The 16290-nt window shown below is 42.4% G+C and overlaps 1 protein-coding gene across 1 annotated transcript in view; it reads left to right on the forward strand.

Moving 5' to 3' along the window:
- Positions 1 to 15729, forward strand: part of LOC138959820 (BAI1-associated protein 3-like) — a 117741-nt gene extending 102012 nt beyond the window's left edge. Inside the window, exons 23-29 of the mRNA XM_070331452.1 lie at positions 2816 to 2962; positions 4114 to 4311; positions 5221 to 5302; positions 5716 to 5754; positions 6016 to 6139; positions 6943 to 7145; positions 7479 to 15729. Of these exons, the coding sequence (XP_070187553.1) occupies positions 2816 to 2962; positions 4114 to 4311; positions 5221 to 5302; positions 5716 to 5754; positions 6016 to 6139; positions 6943 to 7145; positions 7479 to 7579 (894 nt within the window). The 3' untranslated portion in view covers positions 7580 to 15729. The remainder of the gene's footprint in view (positions 1 to 2815; positions 2963 to 4113; positions 4312 to 5220; positions 5303 to 5715; positions 5755 to 6015; positions 6140 to 6942; positions 7146 to 7478) is intronic.
- The last annotated feature ends 561 nt before the right edge of the window (positions 15730 to 16290 follow it).

Here is a 16290-nt window from a genome sequence, read left to right on the forward strand (position 1 = left end):
TGGTTGGCCTTGTTGAGTTGACGAGAGTGATTGGCCTTGTTGAGTTGACGAGAGTGATTGGCCTTGTTGAGTTGACGAGAGTGATTGGCCTTGTTGAGTTGACGAGAGTGATTGGCCTTGTTGATTTCACGAGAGTGATTGGTTTTGTTGAGTTGACGAGAGTGATTGACCTTGTTGAGTTGACGAGAGTGATTGACCTTGTTGAGTTGACGAGGTTATGGTTTTTCACATACTAACACAACCCAGCTGTGTTTACACGGAGTTGTGGTTAACATAGAGCTATTTTTGGCTCACGTAAGTGTAGCCTATGCGATGATAAACTTTGTCTGTCTGTGCGTGCGTGTGTGTGTGTGTGATACTGATAGAAACTTTAACATTTCCGAGTCTATGGATTACGTCAGTCTCGGTCAAAAGTGTTTGACGTGTGTGATAGAAACTATTTGAAGACGTCACATTATGACGTAAGAGGGTTAGACGTCACGCAAAGGAATCTTTACTGAAAGTCTCGGTCATTGTTATTGTGAGCGGGCCGAGACTACTTGGCAGATCCAGGGTCTCGCTTTCTTGCACAGTTTCACCTATGCTTACTGTGTGTGTGTGTGTGTGTGTGTGTGTGTGTGTGTGTGTGTGTGTGTGTGTGTGTGTGTGTATGTGTGACGGAGTGATTGAGTTTGTGTTACTGTTTGTCGATTTCTTACGTGAGCCTTAAAGGCTTCGCCTCTTGTTATAATAATACTAATAACTGGACATTTTTAAGTGCCTAACCTATGGCTCCAGGCCCTTTACAAAGGAACATATACAGAATAGAACAATCAGATGTAAAACCTACATAAAACAATTAACCATACGGACAAAAATCACCACATGTACTGTTCACACAATATTCATAATTATAATTATGCTATACACACTATATATGTATAAGTTACAGCTCCGTCCATCCATGGTATCGCCTGATATTTTGTCGAGACTGGGTCAATGAATATGATGACGTCACTCGAGGCTCTGCCGAGAGTGACGTCATTATATTCTTTCACCCCGTCGAGACAAAATATCACGCGATACCATGCATGGACGGAACTGTAACGTATATGGCATGACCAAAGTAAAGAGAATTTGTCATGGGATGTGGCAACAAATCATTGGAAATTCACCATGGACAATCAACCCAAGCCTAGAAGTTGTAGAACTATATTTTGTTTCAGTCTTGGCAAGGCCAGTTTTGTCCAGTTCCGGAAAAGACATAATGAATTCATTCACCCTGCCGAGACGAAAAAAACAATTCCATGGATAAAAACGTATAAGCTTATTATCCCGTGACGCATCAAAGCTAAATTTTGTTTTGAAATGTCATTACAACGTACAGATAACTTATAACGACATAATCGCCTTCACAAGACAGGAAAAACGCACACTTTGTTTTTCGTCTGCTACAAATCTAGTCTTGTTGGTTGACGGAGAGAATAAAGCTTCAATCATACCTTCATCAACAGGAATAAATGCTCAATCCGCTGTCAGTTCGCAACTGAACCTTGTTTTTTTCTTTAACTTTTTGGTTAACATTGAAACGGCAATCCAAAAGACTGTTTCAGCTGTTTCAAGACACAGGCTTAGCTTCTTCTTTTGAGTTGCTTTTCACCTATGACACCGGAAGCGAACAAATTGTCGCGTATACTGTCGTCACAAAAAGACGTCATGACAAAGTTACACGCAAAGCGAAAGAGACTTTGACGTCATTTACTTTTGTTTGGAATTTTCCGCCTGTTCCTAGCTTGTCAGTGAAGACCTGACGTGAGTAAGCTTACCCTTTGCAGCTGTGAAATAATCAGTCTTGTGTCTCGGTCGTGTAGGTACAGAGTTTGCTTCTGCAATCATTGTGTTCGTGTTGATGACGGCTTCATAAGATTTCCATTTTCTTGTTTCTGCGGCTGCGCAAGTTATTTTGCCTAGGTCATGGCCGAACTTTAGGCCTACGGAGAAATATCGCTGGATATTTTCTCCCTAGATTAACAGAGACAAAGAAGGGAAGTCATGCTGTATACACACATACCCAGCGAACACTTTCGACAATCATGCCAACTTTGTGGAAGAGTATGCAGAAATGGAATGGAAAAGACATTAGGCCGGGTTGGTGTAATATTGTGTGAAAAAGAAAGTTTTCAACTGTTGTTGGAAAGAGCTGAGAGAGGTGCAGTGTCTGACAGGGACCTGCCAACTTAGTGTGGAGTCATTGTTTACCTGCCCACCTGGCGTGTGGCCGAAAAATGGATCAACTATCCACAGTACCTGCTTTCTCTGACATGGTAAAGAATGGCCGGAGTTGTTGTTAGCCTAGCTATATATATTGGTGTTGTTTTTGTTTCACTGAGGTAACAGCAACATTGGATTTTATAAAAGATTAATAGACTGTGTACTTCTCGGAAAAAAACACGAATGTCTTACCTCTAGAATGGAAGATGTTTGGCAGACTTTGTTGAAGAGTGAAAACGTAGACAGTATTGTGTCTGTTTTGAGCGTCGTCCTGTTGATCAAACAGCCTGCGGTCAATACCTACATGTATATCTTAGTCGCTTAGTGGGTCAGTCTGGTTGCCCCACTGGCTGGTTGGGTGGTTCAGTGTCTGAACGGTTCGCAATTTGATTGCTTGCTTGATTGGATGGTTGGTTGGTTGGCTGTCTGACTGGTTGATCGGTTAGCTGTCTGATTGCTTGCTTGGTTAGTTGGCTGGTTGCTAGGTTGGTCATTATCGTTTGCTGGTTGGGTGGCTGCCTGGCTGGTGACAAGAAGCAACAGACTAACGCAGGTGTGTCCGCAGGCCATCGGCGACCTGCTGGAATACCTGGACAGCAACCTGCTGACGCTGAACCAGCTCCTGCTGAAGACCAACTTTGAGCGCATCCTGGCCTCCATCTGGACCGAAACCCTGGAGGAGTTCAAAGAGGTCTTGGACACGGAGGAGATGGTCAGTGTACTCTGGCTTGTTATTGTTGTATCTTGTGTTGTGGACTGACCAGCTGGACAGAGACACGGAGGAGATGGTCAGTGTACTCTGGCTTGTTATTGTTGTATCTTGTGTTGTGGACTGACCAGCTGGACAGAGACACGGAGGAGATGGTCAGTGTACTCTGGCTTGTTATTGTTGTATCTTGTGTTGTGGACTGACCAGCTGGACAGAGACACGGAGGAGATGGTCAGTGTACTCTGGCTTGTTATTGTTGTATCTTGTGTTGTGGACTGACCAGCTGGACAGAGACACAGAGGTGATGGTCAGTGTACTTGTTATTGTTGTATCTTGTGTAGTGGACTGACTAGCTGGGCAGAGAGCTAGTGGTCACAGGCAGGACGTGGTCAGGATGCACTCACTGGTTTACTGTTATCTTGTCTTGTGGACGGACCATCTGGGCTCACAGAGTACGTATGGTCAGAGAGAGAAGTGACCAGGGTGCAACCAGAGGTCTCCTGACCTCTGCTTGTGTCTGGCTTGAGCTTGTGCTCTTGACTTAGCCCGTGGACACTCCAGGCTGAGTTTTGAGAACAGTATCAAAGAATTCCCTTTCTTTTCCCTTTCTGTGTTGGTGGGTAGATCAGTGTTCACATTATGTTCACTGTGTGTTCACAGTATGTTCACTGTGTGTTCACAGTGTGTTCACATTATGTTCACTGTGTGTTCACACTGTGTGTTCACATTATGTTCACGGTATGTTCACTGTGTGTTCACAGTATGTTCACTGTATGTTCATTATGTGTACACTGTGTGCTGACTGTGTTCACAGTATGTTCACTGTATGTTCATTATGTGTACACTGTGTGCTGACTGTGTTCACAGTATGTTCACTGTGTGCTGACTGTTCACTGTATGTTCAGGCTGTATGTACAATGTGTGCTGACTGTGTTCACTGTATCTTCACTGTGTGTTTACAGTATGTTCATTTTGTGTACACTGTGTGCTGACTGTGTTCACTGTATCTTCACTGTGTGTTTACAGTATGTTCATTTTGTGTACACTGTGTGCTGACTGTGTTCACTGTATGTTCACAGCATGTTCACTGTGTGTACACTGTGTGCTGACTGTGTTCACTGTATGTTCACGGTATATGTTGACTGTGTTGACAGAGACCCCCGTCGTTCTACCAGCGGATGTTCGAGGCACTCAGTCTACTGGTGGACTTTTTCTACGCCAACGGCAAGGGCCTGGACATGGACGACATCCTAGTGGACGAGTTCAACATGCTGCGCAAGAAACTGACCCTGCACAAGATGGACACCCTCTCCCTCATTGAGGGATTCTACCTGGAGAAGGTGGAACAACAGGTGAGCATTGCTTATACAGTGGAACAACCCTTTTGAGATCTTTATGAATCTGAGAAAATCTCTGTCTCAAAATTGAGGGAGTCTTAAAATGGAGGTAAATTTCCAGAGGCTATGAACAGAAATGATGAAATGGCAAGGACTTAAAAGAGGGGTTCCACTGCCACTTACCTTGCTGTACACAATACAGAATCTTTAATTTCCCAAGGTTGGGACACTCACGGAGGGCTTCTCCCTAGCGAAGGTGAAACAGCAGGTGGGCACTGCTTATAATGTCACTTGCCTTATCGTCACTAATAGAGGGATTCTACCTGGAGAAGGTGGCAAAACAGCTGGGCTTTGCTCTTTCTGCCCGTAATGTCACCTACCTTACCGTCACTGATAGAGGAATTCTACCTGGAGGTGTCACAACAGGTGGGCTTTGCTCTTTCTGCTTGTAATGTCTCTTACCTTTCCGTCACTGATAGAGGAATTCTACCTGGAGAAGGTGTCACAACAGGTGGGCTTTTCTCTTTCTGCTCGTAATGTCACTTACCTTACCGTCACTGATAGAGGGTTTCTACCTGGAGAAGGTGGCACAACAGGTGGGCGTTGCTCTTTCTGCTTGTAATGTCTCTTACCTTGCTAAACTCCTTGTCACTCGATCGTGGAGGTATTTTACCTGGAACATATTGAGCAACAGGTAGGTACTGCCCTTCCTGCTTATGATGTCAAGGTGCTGCTTATAATTAGAATGTGTATAATTATAATGTGTGTGTGTTGAAGCAATCAGGGGCATAATAAGGTGTATAATTATAATGTGTGTGTTGAAGCAATCAGGGGCATAATAAGGTGTATAATTATAATGTGTGTGTGTTGAAGCAATCAGGGGCATAATAAGGTGTATAATTATAATGTGTGTGTGTGTTGCAGCAAGCGGTAGGGTGCACGGACTATGGGACACTCAACATCCGGGTTGTTTACAAACACGACTCACACTTGTTGCTTGTGGAAGGTCAAATCATATTTTGTTGCTTCCTTGTTGGACAAGACATATGTAACTGTTGTCCCTTTGTTAAACGGTTTTACGGGCAAAACTTTTGGGTGGAGCTCATCTATAAAAATAAAAATAAAAATAAACAATTATACACACGTTTTAGAAGGTCAGTTCATGCTTCTATCTTCGTTTGCTTATTTGACTAGACCTGTGGAACTGGTATCCCTTTGAAAAGATAGAAACGATTTACAGACATAACCTTTGCGTAGACCTCATCTGCAAATAATAAATATAAAAAAATTAGTAATAATATTAATACTAATGATAATAATGATAATAATAATACACAATTTAGAGATTGAAAATGAATGTTTCTCTGCACAAGAAGGGTTGTTTGCCGTATTGTGTTTAAACTCATCTTCTCATTGCAGTTCTGAGCGCCAAGGACCTGATTCCTCTGGATGCTAACGGTGAGTCTCACCCGCACTCGTAGCTTGTTAACGACACCTACATCGTCAGGACATTTGTTTTGAAGCTGATTTTATTTCTGACGATTTTCATTTTTATTTTGTTTTTGTTGTGATTAAATGTGTAATTCTTCTACACTAACCTGATGTTTAAGGAGCAATTAATGCTTGTGCAAATCAAATGAGTTTATTGTTGTTGTTATTTCTTGTACTGGCCTGCTATAATTGACCGTTGTTGTTAAACAATGCGTGTGACGGTTGCAGGTCTGAGTGACCCCTTCGTGTTGGTGTCCCTGTGTCCGGAGCACGTGTTCCCCAACAAGTCCGTGCAGACCACCAAGATCATCAAGAAGACGCTCAACCCCACGTTCGACGAGTCCTTTGAATTGTGAGTAACGCTCAACCCCACGTCACGTTTGACGAGTCCTTTGAATTGTGAGTAACACTCAACCCCACGTCACGTTTGACGAGTCCTTTGAATTGTGAGTAACGCTCAACCCCACGTCACGTTTGACGAGTCCTTGAATTGTGAGTAACGCTCAACCCCACGTCACGTTTGATGAGTCCTTGAATTGTGAGTAACGCTCAACCCCACGTTTGACGAGTCCGCTTTGAATTGTGAGTAACACTCATTCCCACGTTGGACGAGTCCTTTGAATTGTGAGTAACACTCATTCCCACGTTGGACGAGTCCTTTGAATTGTGAGTAACGTGCTGTGTTGTTCAGTTTTATTGTCACAGTTATATATTGCATTGAAAAAAAGTGTATAATTATGTAGCCTTTGTTCTTTGTAAAATAGCTTTCTGTCGTTCCGTCTTTTGGACAAGGAATAACAAACTTTCTACAAATGATGTGGGCTTGAGGTCTACATGTATTATCAGTGATGTATATTTAACATGTATAATTAGCTTATTCTTGTCCTTCGCTGTTTGATGATGTCATTGGCTCATTCTTGTCTAAAGTTTCTTGATGCAAACAACAATACCAAAACTGGTGTGTGTTTAATGTGTTAATTTTTTCATCCAGGTTTCATGCAGCCATTGCAAACTTGGCACTATTCTAGTGTTCACACTGATGATGTGCTATTCATTGTTCACAGTCAGGTTTCATCCAGCCAGTGCAAACTTGGCACGATTCTGGTGTTCACAGTGATGATGTGGTGTTCACTGTTCACTGTTGACTGTTCACAGCCAGGTGCTGCCGAGCCAGTGCCGACACCGCGGCGCCATGCTGGTGTTCACAGTGATGGACCACGACCTGGTGTTTCAAAACGACTTTGGGGGCGAGGCCTTCCTCTCCCTGGCCGACGTGCCTGGGGTTGACGGGGAGGAGGTGTCTGGCTTTGACGCGCTGCACGTCATCTCCCTGCCCCTCATCCACCCCAAGATTGTCGGTACGTCTGTCTGTCTGTCTGTCTGTTTGTCTGTCTCTCTTGTATGTCTGTCTGTATCTGCCTGTCGGTTTGTCTGTCTGTTTGTCTCCCTGTCTGTCTGTCTGCCTGTCTGTCTGTCTGTAGTCCATGACGTTAATGCATGTTGGGGCGAGTCTGTCTGTGATTGTGTCTGTGTGTGTGTGTGTGCAGTGTATGTGTGTGTGCCTGTGTGTGTGTGAGTGGGGGTTGGTGTGTGTGTGAGTGGGTGGTTGGGTGTATGTGTGTGTGTGTGTGGGGGGGTGTTTTTGAGTGTGATACTATCAACATGTTAAGAGCTCTGTGTGTCACGTGCAGATGACAGTGCGCTTAGCATTCTGAGGGGTCGCACGTGGGACACAGAGGCACAGGACTTTGTCAAGAAACGCAGCAAGATCGAGGACCTGGCCACCACGTGATCAGTCACATGACCGTCCTCCTGCCATCGACTTGCAGCTCACGTGGACATTTGACGCGTGCACAGCAAATGATGACACTTGCACAGCAAACAGTGACGCGTGCACAGAAAATAATGATGCGTGCACAGCAAATGAAGCATTGCATATCAAGCTTTGCGCTTCTGTTGTCTGCCTTTCTCCGCATGTATTGTTTACATTTTTACACCTTCACGATTTTTACCAAACCCAGTCATGACCGATCATCGTTTTTCTCCCTTCGTTGTGTGCCCAGTCTCCTGGTACAACAGCTTATTGTTCCTCTGCCATAAATCTACACCGCGCCATGACTTGTGTGTCACCAGCCTTATGTTGTTATGTTTTGAGGACCATTTTGCTTAATACGTGTGACGAGAAATACTCATGTTCCTTTGACCTCGGCCTTCACTTTGCGTGTGACTTCACAAGCCAACCACCTTTCTCCACCCCCCCCCCCCCCCTACACACACACACAATTCTGATCAGAGACACTGGCCTTGTTGACACCGGCTTTATGTTGTGTAAGTTTAACATTACTGTTCGTTGTCTGCCTTTACATCAGTGTGTAAAATATGTTGAATGTAACAACTGTTGTGTCAGTTAATATTACTGTTCTTTGTCTGCCTTTACATCAATGTGTAAAATATGTTGAATGTTACAACTGTTGTCCAAGTGCACTCAGCAACAAGCATTATTATTTTTCTACTTTCTGCTTGCCACGTTTTGTTGGCATTTTAACCATTTTTGTTTGTTCGTTTGTTCAAAACGTTTTAGTCTGAGGTTCAGTGATAAACCAGTATTGTGAATAATCAAAGTTTGGACATGATGATCATATCATGAATAATATTTCTTGTTGACAATGAACTCGCACATTTGGTCAACTGTCTCACTGTAGTTCACACCAACGGCGCTTTGATGGCGCTTTAAAGCGGCGTGCAAAGCGGCACCAAAGCTCGACTAAAGTGTCAGGATCGTTGGAAAGCTTTGAGCAAAGCGGGACATTCGGCAAAAGCACCAAAAAAATGTAAACTGTTTAAACATTTTGGGCGCTCTGTCACGAATTGATTAAAGCGCCGAGAGCGTATCAAAGCTTAACAAAGCGTAACAAAGTTCAGTAAAGCTTGACTCAAAGCGTAGGAAAGCTTAACAGAGCTTTGTTCAAAGCGGGGACCCCAGTCTTCACGGTCTGTCACCACTTGACACGCTTTGTTAAGATAGACTATGCTCTGATACATCTGGAACTTCTGGATCTTGTCGTTCTGCCATCGTGTTGTGGAGTCAAAGATGCAATGATTTTGTGGATCTGCTCTGGATCAAAAGCGGCATGAAATCGGCGATCTGGAAATTTTTCAATGCGTAACAAAGCTTAACAATGCACAACAGAGCTTGATAATCGTATCAGAGCGTGATTTAAAGCATCATAATCGCATCAAAGCGTAATAAAGCTTATCAAAGCGTGATTTAAAGCGTAACAAGGCCCAGATCAAATCGGGAAATAATTCGTCCCCAAAGCGTAACCAATTCGTATCAGAGCTTATCAGAGCGTAACATTACTTTGGAGATCGTGATATTTTTGGAAAAATTATGGCGCTTTGCTCGCCGATTTAAAGCGCGGCATTCGCCGTTGGTGTGAACTAGGCATAAAGGGTTGTTTTGATGCATCATCAAGCATCGTATCACAACTGTCTCGCTGTGTAATGGGTTGTTTTGATGCATCATCAAGCATCGTATCACAACTGTCTCGCTGTGTAATGGGTTGTTTTGATGCATCATCAAGCATCGTATCACAACTGTCTCGCTGTGTAAAGGGTTGTTTTGATGCATCATCAAGCATCGTATCAGAACTGTTTTGTGGCAGTCGTTGGTATGTACTATTTGAATATTGCCCTTGAGGTTTCTTTTGGTCTATGTTGTCTTCTATCAGTATCGTTGTCTCCGAGTGGCGTGTCTGATTTGATGCATCACAGATATCGTTATGTATACAGCCCTAGCTGTCACAAGAGTTTAACTTTTCTGCCTGTTTCATTTACCACGCACTGTATATCTCACATGTTTGGTGTCTGCTTCTTGTGAACCATATTCAATTATGACTCAGAGTTTGCCAGTGGGTCACTTCCCAAACAGCATCAATGCTACTGTCTCAGACATTTACTTTGAGTTTCACAGAACATCAATTCTACTTTTTCTCAAAGTCAGATATTCAGTAGTGGTTTGTCTTAATGCACTTTTCAACCAAAGTGGACTTGTTTTTTTCATGCAGCGTTAATCTTTGCTGCTTTCAACGATGCACTTCATCGCATTGTGTGGTTAGTGTCTTTGTTGTGTCAGTGTAGTTCATGCACCGTACATGGACAGTCTTGTTTCAGTGTAGTTCATGCACCGTACATGGACAGTCTTGTTTCAGTGTTGTTCATGCACCGTACAAAGACAGTCTAAGTTGTTGCAGTGTAGTTCATGCACCGTACATGGACGTAAAGTTGTTGCAGTGTATTCATGCACTGCCGTACATGGACAGTCTAAGTTGTTTCAGTGTTGTTCATGCACCGTACATGGACAGTCTAAGTTGTTTCAGTGTTGTTCATGCACCGTACATGGACAGTCTAAGTTGTTTCAGTGTAGTTCATGCACCGTACATGGACAGTCTAAGTTGTTTCAGTGTTGTTCATGCACCGTACATGGACAGTCTAAGTTGTTTCAGTGTTGTTCATGCACCGTACATGGAAAGTCTAAGTTGTTTCAGTGTAGTTCATGCACCGTACATGGAAAGTCTAAGTTGTTTCAGTGTAGTTCATGCACCGTACATGGACAGTCTTGTTTCAGTGTAGTTCATGCACCGTACATGGACAGTCTTGTTTCAGTGTTGTTCATGCACCGTACATGGACAGTCTAAGTTGTTTCAGTGTTGTTCATGCACCGTACATGGACAGTCTTGTTTCAGTGTTGTTCATGCACCGTACATGGACAGTCTAAGTTGTTTCAGTGTTGTTCATGCACCGTGCATGGACAGTCTTGTTTCAGTGTTGTTCATGCACCGTACATGGACAGTCTAAGTTGTTTCAGTGTTGTTCATGCACCGTACATGGACAGTCTAAGTTGTTTCAGTGTTGTTCATGCACCGTACATGGACAGTCTAAGTTGTTTCAGTGTAGTTCATGCACCATACATGGACAGTTTTGTTTCAGTGTTGTTCATGCACCGTACATGGAAAGTCTAAGTTGTTTCAGTGTTGTGCACCGTACATGGACAGTCTAAGTTGTTTCAGTGTTGTTCATGCACCGTACATGGACAGTCTTGTTTCAGTGTTGTTCATGCACCGTACATGGACAGTCTAAGTTGTTTCAGTGTAGTTCATGCACCGTACATGGAAAGTCTAAGTTGTTTCAGTGTAGTTCATGCACCGTACATGGACAGTCTAAGTTGTTTCAGTGTTGTTCATGCACCGTACATGGACAGTCTAAGTTGTTTCAGTGTAGTTCATGCACCGTACATGGACAGTCTAAGTTGTTTCAGTGTAGTTCATGCACCGTACATGGACAGTCTAAGTTGTTTCAGTGTTGTTCATGCACCGTACATGGAAAGTCTAAGTTGTTGTACATGGACAGTCTAAGTTGTTTCAGTGTCAGCGTGTCTTTATGTACTGCACATGGACCCTCAGCTGTGCAATGCTTGTGCCTGTTATATGAACAGCTCCATTGAAAGAACTCCAATTGTCTGAAATGTCTGCAATCAAACCTGACTGTTGTTAAACTTTTCTCATGCACAATTTCATCCTTAACTGCTCTGTGCAAGTGATCGCACGCCATCAGTGAACGTACATTCTGGTCATGCTCTGTGAACAGACATTGTGGTCACGCTCTGTGAACAGGGGAACACCACGCATGCTTTACACCCAAGTGGAACACTGTCCCATTTACTCCCACCCCACCCAGTCCCCTCCCAGTCCCCACCCGACACCTTTACAATATTTGATTGAACTTGTTATATATGTTGTCAGTGATGCCTTTTCAAAATGAATTTAGCATACAGTACATGTACTGTAATAGACATGTTTTGTTCAGTGATATGAAACATTCTTGACGTGTACAGCAAACACATTAATTGTGATGAGGTCTGTTGTGGGCAGTGCATTCCAGTGTTGTACACCACATTTCCTGATTTACCTTCTTTGTCACGTGAACACAAAGAAGTGAAACCCACACACAATACTGACGGGTCCCGTGTTGACACAAAAAGATTAAGATAAAGATACCTACCATATTAGTCTGAAAACATTCAGACATGTACCATAAAGTCTTATCGAAAATCAGCTGTTGAGGAGCCTCTGCTGTCAGTGTCATGACACTTCCGTACTGCACACACTCGCTCAATTCGATGTATATTAAATGGTAGTGTTATACTTTGATGTATATGGAATGGTAGTGTTATACTTTGATCTATATGGAATGGTAGTGTTATACTTTGATGTATATTGAACGTTAGTTGTATGCGGTAAACGCGACTAGCTGTATGTTTGATGCTTTTCTTTATTTCTGCAAGAAGTTTGTTTTCTATTTTTTTTTAAATCGACTTTGTTTTTATCTACTCCTTTGTACATTATATTTTTTTAATATTTATATGTATTGTAAAGTTTTAGAAGACAGCTTCAACGGCTTTCACAGCAATAGAAGTTGCAAAATGAATTTTACTTATCAGTGTAACACTGCAGTTGACCGGAGCGAGTCAGTTTTGAATTTGTTTTTAAGTGAGAATTTATTGCTTTTACTTTGTGAATTTTGGAGCAGTTGAAGCATCCAATATTCATAAATATGCTTGTTTCTTTGTTTACATTTATAACTGGGCTATCATTTTACTTACCCCCCGCGGGTTAGGGGGAGTCCCATATTGGTTGGGACGAGAAAGAATTTACCCGATGCTCCCCAGCATGTCGTAAGAGGCGACTAACGGATTATGTTTCTCCTTTTACCCTTGTTAAGTGTTTCTTGTATAGAATATAGTCAATTTTTGTGAAGATTTTAGTCAAGCAGTATGTAAGAAATGTTAAGTCCTTTGTACTGGAAACTTGCATTCTCCCAGTAAGGTCATATATTGTACTACGTTGCAAGCCCCTGGAGCAAATTTTTGATTAGTGCTTTTGTGAACAAGAAACAATTGACAAGTGGCTCTATCCCATCTCCCCCCTTCCCCCGTCGCGATATAACCTTCGTGGTTGAAAACGACGTTAAACACCAAATAAAGAAAAAGAAAGAATCATTTTACTTAGTTGATCAAATATAGCCGGTGTACTGGCTAACAAGAAGGTAGTGTTGTTTATGCTGAATGATGACAGTAGATGTGTTCTGGAGTGAAAATAACTAGTTTTGATGCAGGATAATTGGAGAGATGCTCACACAGAATCAGCAATAAACAGTGGGAGGAAAGGGAGGGGGGGTAGAGGTCCTGTTAAATCACATTTACATGTATACTGGCTTAAATCCCTCTTGCTTCGTTGTTTGGTGTTTTCCCTCTTTATTGAACTCACTATGTGCTCCCAACGCCACCTGGTGGCTGCTCGCCATTCACTCGACACCAGGACTGAACCATAGACCGTGTGTATGTTGTGGAACTTTTTTGCTTGCACTTTATCCATCTATTCACAATGATTTTGAATTTCTTACACCAGATCTTGTTATCAAACTTTGCTGTGACATTTTTTGCAACAGATCGGGTTAATTATTACATTTTCCCTTGACATTTCTTACAACAGATCTTATTATTGAACTTTGATGTAGAATGTCTTACAGCAAATCTGGTTATCAAACTTTGAAGTAGAATATCTTACAAAAAATCTGGTTATCAAACTTTGATGTGGAATTTCTTACAACAAATCTGGTTATCAAACTTTGAAGTAGGATATCTTACAGCAAATCTGGTTATCAAACTTTGAAGTAGAATATCTTACAAAAAATCTGGTTATCAAACTTTGATGTGGAATTTCTTACAACAAATCTGGTTATCAAACTTTGAAGTAGGATATCTTACAGCTTCTTCTTCTGCGTTCGTGGGCTAAAACTCCCACGTACACTCGTGTTTTTTGCACGAGTGGTATGACCGTTTTTTACCCCGCCATTTAGGCAGCCATACGCCGTTTTCGGAGGAAGCATGCTGGGTATTTTCGTGTTTCTATAACCCACCGAACTCTGACATGGATTACAGGATCTTTTTCGTGCGCACTTGGTCTTGTGCTTACGTGTACACACGGGGGTGTTCGGACACCGAGGAGAGTCTGCACACAAAGTTGACTCTGAGAAATTAATCTCTCGCCGAACGTGGGGACGAACTCACGCTGATAGCGGCCAACTGGATACAAATCCAGCACGCTACCGACTGAGCTACATCCCCGCCCATATCTTACAACAAATCTGGTTGTCATCATTTTCACGAGTTTTCATTCACAAGCACCTGGGAAATAAATCTCATGTTCCCCAGGCAATAAATCCCCCGTTACCATAGTTGCAGGTTATACATGGATAATCAAAAGCAAACCCAATAGAAACGCTCGGGGGTTCTTTGGCTCTTTTCATTGGTGTTTCCCCAGACCTAAACAGACGACACGACACTGCTTTGCAAAGTTACAAAAACAAACTGGCAAACTGGCAAAAGTAAACAAAAAACAAAATTACTTCATGAAAGGTCATACATTCATCAAAAACAAATGAAACCTAGCGATATGTTTTGTCTTCTTACAGAGTCATGGAGTGCGTGTATCTGTGTTTCGATACACAGATGTTCGGAGAAACACGAATGTCAAATTCAAGTTTGTTTGTTCGTGGGCTGAAACTCCCACGGCTTTTACGTGTATGACCGTTTTTACCCCGCCATTCAGGCAGCCATACGCCGCTTTCGGAGGAAGCATGCTGTATATTTTCGTGTTTCTATAACCCACCGAACTCTGACATGGATTACATGATCTGTTTCGTGCGCACTTGGTCTTGCTTGCGTGTACACACGGGGGTGTTCGGACACCGAGGAGAGTCTGCACACAAAGTTGACTCTGAGAAATAAATCTCTTGCCGAACGTGGGGACGAACTCACGCTGACAGCGGCCAACTGGATACAAATCCAGCGCGCTACCGACTGAGCTACATCCCCGCCCTCGTCAAGTTGAAGTAAAACGACCCCTGACACACACATTTTGACCCGTGCACAAGACGTTGTATCGATAAACGAAGCAAAAATAAGAAACAATAATAAAAGCAAAGAAAATAGCAACAAGATATGCAAACATCTAACAAAGCCGAGCAAGCAGAATGACAGGTCTAATGAAAAACAAAGAGGTACTGAGTCGGAAACAAGATCGCGATTCTTTCCTTCGCTGCACGACGCAAATCTTCTGTGACCTTTGACCAAACGTAGCTTCCACATTCAATCACTCAGCTTAATATTTACAAGAGAAAGCCGAGGGGGTGGAATACCGAGATGAACCTACAGAACTGTGCATCCTCAAACCTGACATATTCATCCCAACATTTAATGAACTCAAAAACACAGAAAGTTGCTTTCACACGCCAGCTTTGATTGCCAGTGGTTATCAAACCGGGACTCGAGTGGTTATCAGCACGGAACCCGTGTTTCAAAGCATGGCTCCCTGGGTTGATTGTGCACTTATTTTCTCACTACCAAAATGATGACAAAAACAATGTTTGGTGGTTTGTTGACAGACCAGCTTTTTTGTCGGTCCTCGGGGGGCATATCGACTTTTGTTTCATATTTATTGACCGCGGCCTTCGGCCTTGGTCAATAAATATGAAACAAAAGACGATATGCTCCCCCTCGGACCGACAAAAAACTGGTTTGTCAACTACCCATCAAACATCTTATATTATCAAACTTTGATGTGGAATTTCTTACAAAACAATTCTGATTATCAAACTTAGATATAGAATTTCTCACAACACTTCTGGTTTTCAAACTTTGATGCAGAATTTTTTCAAAGTGATTAACATTTCCTGTAGAATAGAATTTCTTGTAGCAAACTGAACAACAACAACAGCCTGCCGTCTGCTGGTCTACAGTTGCCCATCTTGACTGTCTATTGGAATTCATCATTTTACATCGAATGTGATTTGCACTTCTTAAAATAAACATTTAAAATTAAATGTAAAGCTTTGGTACCTGTGTTTTGTTTGACTGTACCACAGATGAGGATATCTGTGTGTGTGTGTGTGTGTGTGTGTGTGTGTGTGTGTGTGTGGCCGTATAAAATTTCATCTCACACGGCATCACTGCAGAGCGCGAATATGCGCGATATAAGACTCATTGATTGATTGATTGTGTGTGTGTGTGTGTGTGTGTGTGTGTGTGTGTGTGTGTGTGAAAATGAAAGCTGAGAACTTCAGAAACAATGTATTTACATTAATGATGCAAATAATGAACCTATCTCAATATTGTCCACGCAACTTTCAAGATGCAAGATGCCAGTTAGGTAAAGATGATTTTGAGATAAGTTCATTATTTGTATCACATCCATCTGTCTGCTTAAAAGATCACTGGGTCAACGTACTGTAAATGTAACGTGGGGTTGTTTTTCAATAATTAACCGTTCCAATTACCTAACGTTGTTGTTTTTGATTCCGAGTCATGATGATTTAAAAATGCAGGGGGTGTTAATTGAATTTTCTCCTGGCACCAGGAGTTGCTATGCCCTAGAGATAACTGCC

This window comes from Littorina saxatilis, linkage group LG2, assembly GCF_037325665.1.
Source record: "Littorina saxatilis isolate snail1 linkage group LG2, US_GU_Lsax_2.0, whole genome shotgun sequence".
Classification (NCBI taxonomy): Eukaryota; Metazoa; Mollusca; class Gastropoda; order Littorinimorpha; family Littorinidae; genus Littorina; species Littorina saxatilis.